The following is an 8,677-nucleotide window of genomic DNA, read 5'->3' as shown; positions in this document are numbered from 1 at the left end:
ACATCAGACACTTTTATAAATGTAATATTTGTGAATGTTCCCTGCTGATTCTGTTTCTCTAGGGAACCTTAAGTAATACACAAGGTCATGTATATATCTGTCAAGTTGAGAAGGGGTGGGATGTGATGTTTAGGTTCTGGTTTCAACTTGGCCAAATGATTTTGCCCAGTTATCTGGTCAGGAAGCATCAGCCTGACAATTGCTGCAAGGATATTTTGTGGCTTGTTGATAAACTGCATGGCTGGTGTATTAAATCATGTGTCTGTTTATTGCATCTGTGACTGATTACATCTGTGACAAACTGAAGTGTGTCTCACAGAATGAAACGATCCAATCAATCAAAGGCTTTTAAGAGTGAGGAGATGTTCTTTCAGTGCTTCTTCACCCAGCAAGCCTCTGTTGTGGAGTTCATCCAGAAACTTCTTCAGGCCTGTAAGCTTCACAGCCTGCTTTATGGATTTTGGACTCTTCCATTCCCACAGTTGCATTAGACATCTTTATAAATCCCATATTCACAGATATCTCCTATTGGTTCTGTTTCTCTAGAGAATCCTGACTAGCACATGGTGCAATTTGGCAAATTGTATAATCCATCTTCTTAGCAGAATTTACCCTTATCTGTTAAAAATGAGGAGAAATGATAGAGTGCATGATATTCAAAAGGTATGAAGAATACCTGGTATATTTATGAGTATGCAGGAATTATTAAATTATAAAGACATAGTATGGTTGCCTGGCATATTTGAAAACTTCTAGTTATTTAGAATATATGTAGTCCAGGGTCAGTATCTTACTCAATTACTGTTTCAGATGCAGTCCTGGAGAATTGCATGTATTTGGAGTCACTGATTCTTGAAGTTTTGATTGGTATAAGTGTAGATGGAGTTTCATCTCAATAAATATATGTTGAAATTACAAAATGTGGACTCAAATGTGCAGTACTGATGAGGAGAGATAGATAATGTTTGTTGAGAGATTTCAATGTATTGTAGGTCTCCATGTAGAAGGAGAATCTGCATATTGGGACTATTTCTGTGGAAAGACTAGGAGAGGAGGTTGTGAACACAGGTTGTAACATCTGATATTGGTTATGAGAGGGATAATCCATAGGATCTGAGTGGTGTGTAATATTCCAAGTATTTAAGCTTGGCAGACTGGCAGAGCAGAATTCAAATTCTACTTATGTAATTTCTAACCATGTAATTTTGTCATAATACTAAAATTTTCTGAACATCTGATTATGCTATTTGTTAAATTAATAAACATCTGGATTATTGTGAGAATTAAGTAAGCAAATACAGCTAAGTAGAGTCAAACATAATACACTTTTTTCTTTTTTCTGGAACTAAGATGAAATTTGTGATTTAATGTTATCATGGGTTATGACAGATTATCATGATTTGTCCATGTGATACATAAATTATTTACATTTTTTAGGGGATAATTTACTTGTAACAAATAATTAATGCTTTTACACACATACATTGACACACACATCATGTACACAGAGTAGGAAAGGAAATGCATGGATTATTCCAGAAATGATGACTAATAAGGTCTAGGACTTCAGCAACCTCCTTACTGAATTTGTCAGATGGAGCAACTAGATCTCCTCAGAAACCCCTTCACTCCATATTTTATGAGCCTCCTGCCTTATGAGGATTGTGGGACATGATAGAAACATCATGACATATGTACTCCTGTTAGTTTCTTATTCAGAAGATTCTTGAGGTCTTGATTTGGAGGATATACATCATTGATTCCATTGAATGAATTTAGTCCTTGATGTGATTAACCCAGTCATAAAATAATTTTGATGTTGTATGACTAATGTCCAAATGCATTTTGGAAAGATCTAAAATTTAGGGTGAATGAGTTGAGACAGTTATCTTCTTACAAACTCCAAGGAGTTGAACAAAGATTATGTAAGGCAATTGCATGCGGAGGGGAAGAGGCAGGGTCATGTACAAGGGGAGTGAGGAACTAAAGGCCTGGGGTAAATTTTAGAGAAACAATGCTGGAGCATAAACCAAGAATATTTAAATTAGAATTTCCAGGATTTTTAGCTACAGGTAGGGATTGAAATCCACATGTGGTATAAGTTAGGGATCCCTGTTTTAGAATCATGAAGGGGATTGAGAAACCTTCAGTATCATGGGTAATTAACACATGACAGTCCATAATTTTCATTTTCTCATCTGTAAGATATCTTTTGACACATTTTCATTATCAGTAACAATATCCATATCATTCAATTATTTGAATTTAGGAGATGAGACTCTTCCTCTGCTTCTCTTAGAGCACACTACATTTTTCTGTTGGTTAGACTGGTGAGGTTACTTGTGTATGAATTTTTTTATATACGTGACAGATGGTTCTAAATATTGTGAAAATGTTTTGAATCATTTGGCTTCTTTTTTGATTGTCAGCATTGGTCACTTACTGTTTGAACTGCCTGAGAGTGAAAAATCAGAGGAATACAATTGGTGGTGGAACTATTGACAATGCAACCACTGGTGAGTAGAGAACTGCTGTTTCCATTGAAATTGAATGCATATGCAGAAATACGGAGATTTCTCCAACTGGCCTGGCCCATTCTAAAGTACTCATGTGATAGTCACATATTTGAAATTCATTTTAATTATGCCCAGGACACTGGTACACTTGGGGTGAGCCAGGAACTGAGTTAGAAGTAATCCCCCCCAACATTTACACTAATTGGTTCCAGTCTATATTAAAGCTGTGTATTCACAAAAGAGATGCAAAAGGATTTATATTCCTCATGCAGCTCATGGTCACATTGGGGAAGTAATTCACTATGCTAGTGGTAGTAATGTGCTTAGGATTGCGGTATACAAGGAATAGAGATGAATAACTGCAAAACTAAGTCCAGTAGGGAAGCAGATCGTTCATCAGGTGAGCTCAATCAATCCAGTGTTATGAGTACTGTGGTGAGGGCTATGTAACACTCAGGAGAACATGAGAAAGAATCCAGAAGATGCTATGAAAAGCAATGAATTTACTTTCCCCAATAGTGAACTACTTACAGTTTTGATAGATATAGTTGTTGTATTTTACAAAGATGTTTGAAATTCTCGTTACCATCTTGTCCCAAATTAACTATTTTCTCTCTTGAAAGATATTTGTACAATTTTGGTAAGTGGAAACAAAGAACAGGGGGTATAGTTTCCTTACTTTAAGCTGTTCATGCAGTAGTATTGTAAGTAGAGTAAAGTTTCAGAACTTGTGAAAATATGTAAAGAAATAGAGAGGAAGAGACTAGAAACAATAAATAGTCTGTTTTACCCTTGAAGAGAGAATCAAGTTGAATATACAAGAGACAAAAATGAAACATATGGTTTGGAAACCCAAGGGAATATTGAATATATGATGCCTCCTATGACAGAAGAGTCACCCTAGCACAGTACTTTAGTACAGATGTCTCAGGGGGCCTGGTTTTGCTACTGAATAGCCTACTTTCATAGCTCATTAAAAACTTGAGTTTTGTAGAATTGAAAGAGGGAGAACATACAGTTCCCAAGTTCTGTATAAAGCCTGTACAGTTCTGCAGAATTATGTACATTGCTTCAAGACTTTCTGCCATTTTAATTAAGAAGAGTTATATCACTCCTTAATGAGTGTTGATTAGGTAGGAATCATCATCTAATTAGAGTTTTTAAAACTTGTAAAAATTTGTGAAACTGTTCCTTAGATGAAGAAAATGAGGCCCTTACAGGTGCCTCAAATTTGTTAAGTTGGATTTTAATCTTGGGTCCAGATAGAGGTCATGTGAGAACTGAAACACACTAAAAAACTGGTGTATTACACCTAGATCCTAGGGAATGAATGTTGTCATGTACAGGCTGTTGGAAGACTGAACAATCCTGTTTGTATGTGGTCAGCATACAAGCACAGCAAAAGCAAACCATGTAATTGCTATTTTAATGTGGGCCAGGTTAGTAGATTTCCCACAGAAGTTTCAAGGATTAGTTAGTTTAAAGCAAATAACTGTGAAAAGGGTCCCAGTGTTGAAGAGATGGCACCTTATTATATTTGGGACCACCTGTATTCTGAGGGAGACATGTCAGTGTTGTTGGTGTTGATCAAAGAAGTTGATCTGAATTCTGAGGAGTTTAGGCTGCATGAATGGAAAACGGTTAGCTAGGCCAAAAGTCAGTATTGAGGCAAGTGGTTTTTTTCAAAGGAAGATGAATGTTGAAACAGAACATGTAATTATTTTGATAGGACTGAGGGGAATATTTGAACCACAGTTATGTTTAAAAGTTGCAGATTAAGAATATGGCTTCCCTCATGATGAGTCTGTGGACCTATTTGAAATCCATGAGGATTTTTTTTCTTTTTTGTGAAGAAGAGAAATTTAGTCATGAATTTCCAATAGAAAATTTTTAGATCAGCATACAGAAGTTATTGGTTTTTTGGAAAATTTCCACATTATATCACACCATATATTATGCCATTTTGCTTTATCTGTTCAGAATGTGTACATGTCTGTCAGTGTACCTGAATGATAGGTGCCAGGCTAGAAGTGAGAACAATCAGACTGCAATCCCATGGTTTAAGCTATTTATACACAGAAAATCCTCTCTTTCTCAGTGTGGTTATTTCAACTAATCTACAGCGCATATTGGTGGTGATGGCCCTGTCTGAACACAAATGCTATGTTGTTTTAGGAATCAGTGACTTTCAGTGATGGAGCCATAGACTTCACCCAGGAAGAGTGGGCCTTGCTGGACACAAATCAGAAAAAGCTCTTCAGAAATGTTATGTTAGAGAGTATCAATCACCTGGTGTCTGTGGGTGAGTTTCTCAAACAAATTTCTATCTATCTATCTATCCATTTATCTACCTATGTGCCATCTATCTAATCTATCATCAGTTTATTCAAGTATCTAGACAACTATATGCCACTCTGATCTCTGCCCTGATACTTTCCTATTTTGACTACTTGAAAAAACTGACTCTTCATTTGTATTTACATCTAATTTTCACACCAGGGACATGTAAAGGTCCTGAATACAATTTCATGTCTTTCTTTCTGCTCAATCTCTAATATTAACAACAGTCCCAAGAACTCAGTGAATATCTTTATGGGTAAAATTATGGGAATAAATATTCTTTAAAAAATCATTATCTGCTAGGGACTGTGGTGTGGTTTCCACAAACAGAAGAAAACATTATGCACACTTTCCATATAGAAAATAAATTGTTCTGGTAGGGCTTATGTTTATTGGATTATTTTATAAAATACTCAAACCATTATGGATTCTTATCTTCTCCTCCTATGAGAAAACTGAGTAAACTGTAGTCTATGAATTCAGACTCAGGAATCATCATGTTTTTATTTTCTTTGATAGAAGGCCTAGAGACATCCTTTGCTGTAAAAGGATTATCAATATGCCATGTAAATTATATTTACTTGTGCTTCTCTTCATATTTTACCTAATTGTCCCTCATACTCTTTCTTGGGCTTGATGCTCATGAGCTTTTTTGAGCATAAAACTCAAAACCTATGTTTTTCTTTTAAAAAAAATAGGGTATCATCTCTGCAAATCAGAAGTGGTTTCCCAATTGGAACAAAGAGAGGAACTGTGGAGAGAAGGATTAAGATTTCTTCAAGGGCAGGCTCCAGGTGAGTTCTAGGACCTTGTGCTTCGATATGAGTATTGGCTGTTCAATTAATGAGCTGGCCCTTGGAACTATCAACTGAAGATTCCCTTAATTGAGTGACATTTTTCAAAATGTATGCTATGATTTTGGGAAAATAATTCTCAATGGGGTAATTATTCCATGCATTTATGGAGCTCTAGTCAAGAACCCATCTGTGACTGTATTTGGCTCAGAGAAAAGGGTATATATATATTTCCAGGAATTCAAATTTCACATAATAGCCCTTGTTCTGATACTTCACTTTCATGCATTTCCCTCTCTTTACCACCCACCATACCAAAATTTTATGCTGAAAGTATATTAGTTGTCAATTTCAGTAAATTTCTATTGCTATCTAGAGCACACCTTATTTTTTTCCATTTTTCTCCATCTAAGTGACAATATTTGAAACATAATCACATAAGCATTGGGTTTTGTATTATTTCATTCTGCTTTTAGCACCCTATAATGGTCCTAATTTGTTTTTAAGGCAGTGAAAATGACCAGGAAATTAAAGAAATGATAACCATACGAAGTATGTACAAGAAAGACACATCTACCATCCAGTCAAAGGTAAACTTCATTAGTCTGAGCACTGGTCTTCTAAACAGAATGCTGAGATTTAATAAATTAGGATTTCAACAAAATCATATGACTGTAACTAAACTGGGGTTAAACACTGTACCATATAAAAATTCTAGATAGTTTCAATTAAGGGAAAAATTAACCTGAGCTGAAAACCATAACCTGAAGTCTTATAAAATATGTCTCATACACATTCTTTGAAGCATAATGAACTTTTCAAAATTAAGTAGATATCTCTGCAGCTGAGATCCTCCAAAATAGAAAATTTCTGCATACATTAAAGTAACACACCAAGTGCATATAATAGAAGTGATCAATTTTAATTTCAGATTCACTGAATGATTAGACTAGAGAATTGAATTAATAAATATATGTGCAATTTTAACATATCTCTTCTCATTTGTAACAGAATATTTCTTACAGTGGAAAGGATCCTTTTGAAAGTAATGGTTTTGGGGAAGAGTTTATTCACTCCACATCTATTGACATGGGAAAAGATCCTTGTGTAGACAAACAGTTTCTAAAAGCTCTCAATGGTCAGTCATTCTTTACTCAACATAAACAAATGCTTACTAGATTTATGGCACATGACTGTAATCTATGTGGAAAACTTTTCAGAAATTGTTCTGTCCTTAAACAATATGAGGAAATGAACATTGGAGAGATGCCATATGGCTGCCATTCAGGTGACAAAAGCTCAGCTGCTAATTCTACCCTCAGATGACATGAGAGAACTCAAAATGGGGTAAAACAATATATCTGCCAGTTATGTGGAAAGGATTTCATTTATAATAGTCAACTCAGAAAGCATGAGAAAATGCACACTGGAGAAAAACCATATATTTGCCATCTATGTGGGAAACCTTTAGGTCAATGTAGTACACTTAGGGAACATGAGAGAATTCACACAGGAGAGAAACCATATGTCTGCCGTCTATGTGGAAAAACCTTCAATCAATGTGCTAGCCTTAAGAAACATGAAAGAATGCATACTGGAGAAAAGCCGTATATCTGCCATCTATGTGGGAAATCTTTCAGTCGATGTAGCACACTTAGTGAACATGAGAGAGTTCACACAGGAGAGAAACCATATGTCTGCCGTCTATGTGGAAAAACCTTCAATCAATGTGCTAGCCTTAAGAAACATGAAAGAATGCATACTGGAGAAAAGCCGTATATCTGCCATCTATGTGGGAAATCTTTCAGTCAATGTAGCACACTTAGTGAACATGAGAGAGTTCACACAGGACAGAAACCATATGTCTGCCATCTATGTGGGAAATCCTTTAGTAAACGTTGGAACCTTAGGCAACATGAAAGAACTCATACTGGAGAGAAACCCCATGTTTGCCATTTATGTGGAAAAACCTTCAATCATTGTGGTAGCCTTAAGAGACATGAGAGAATCCATACTGGAGAAAAACCATATATTTGTCATATATGTGGGAAATCTTTCAGTCAATGTAATAGACTTAGGGAACATGACAGAATTCACACTGGAGAAAATCCATATGCCTGCCATCTATGTGGGAAATCATTTAGTCAATGCAGTAGCCTTAAAAGACATGAGAGAATTCATACTGAGAAGAAATCATAAGTCTGCAATTTATGTGGGAAATCTTTCATCACATGTCATAAACTTAGGTAACATGAGAAACCATTTTCTGACATCTAGATGGAAAATCTACACATTATTCTGCCATTAGAGAACATCAGAAAACTCATTAAATAGGTTGTGCATAAGGAGAAGGCTTCAGTTACAATTCTCATTTTTAATCAAAATGAAAGGACTTAGAAAGGAGTGTATTTCTCTGTCAATGTAATCAATGTATAAAGGCTTTAATTAAATCTATTCTTAAACAATAGGATTGTACTCTCCAGGGAGAACAGAATAGGTGTCTATAATTACCTGTAATAGATTTCAGCTGAGCTCCAGCCTTCGTGTGCACAAGCATACCCCATAGTAGCTGTCATGGTTATGTTCTGGTGTCAAATTTGCCAAGTGATGATGCCTTGTTGTCATGTCAGTCAGGTAATGGCCTGATCATTGCTGCAAAGATATTTGGTGGCTGGTTGAAAAACCAGAAGTTTGCTGTATTTAATCATCAGTCAATTGATTACATATGTGGCTGATAAAATCTGTGATCAATATAAGTGTGCCTCCACCGACAAGATAATGTGATCACTTGAATATTTTAAGGAAGAGGAGAGACTGATTCATTCCTTCTCCATTCAGCAAGCATCTCTTCTGGAATTCATCAAGGCCCTTCATCAGAGTTGCCAGCTTCCAAATATGGCCTGTGGATTTTGAACATTTCCTTTTCTATGGTTTCATGAAACCCCCTTATAAATCTCCTATTTGCAAATGTCTCCTGCTGTTCTGTTTCTCTAGAGAATCCTGGCTAGCACAGGTTGCTGCCAAGAG

General features: G+C 35.9%; 1 protein-coding gene across 1 annotated transcript; it reads left to right on the top strand.

The window, feature by feature from the left end:
• The first annotated feature begins 320 nt into the window (after positions 1-320).
• LOC143672986 (uncharacterized) lies at positions 321-7,849 on the top strand. The gene is given in 8 exon segments (XM_077147386.1): positions 321-432; positions 2,430-2,497; positions 2,499-2,516; positions 4,692-4,818; positions 5,555-5,650; positions 6,158-6,240; positions 6,662-6,809; positions 6,978-7,849. Coding segments are annotated over 8 exon segments (1,524 nt in total).
• Positions 7,850-8,677: the final 828 nt, after the last annotated feature.

The sequence above is a fragment of the Tamandua tetradactyla genome (assembly GCF_023851605.1).
Source record: "Tamandua tetradactyla isolate mTamTet1 chromosome 22 unlocalized genomic scaffold, mTamTet1.pri SUPER_22_unloc_3, whole genome shotgun sequence".
Lineage (NCBI taxonomy): Eukaryota > Metazoa > Chordata > Mammalia > Pilosa > Myrmecophagidae > Tamandua > Tamandua tetradactyla.
This window is presented reverse-complemented; position numbering and strand designations above follow the sequence as displayed.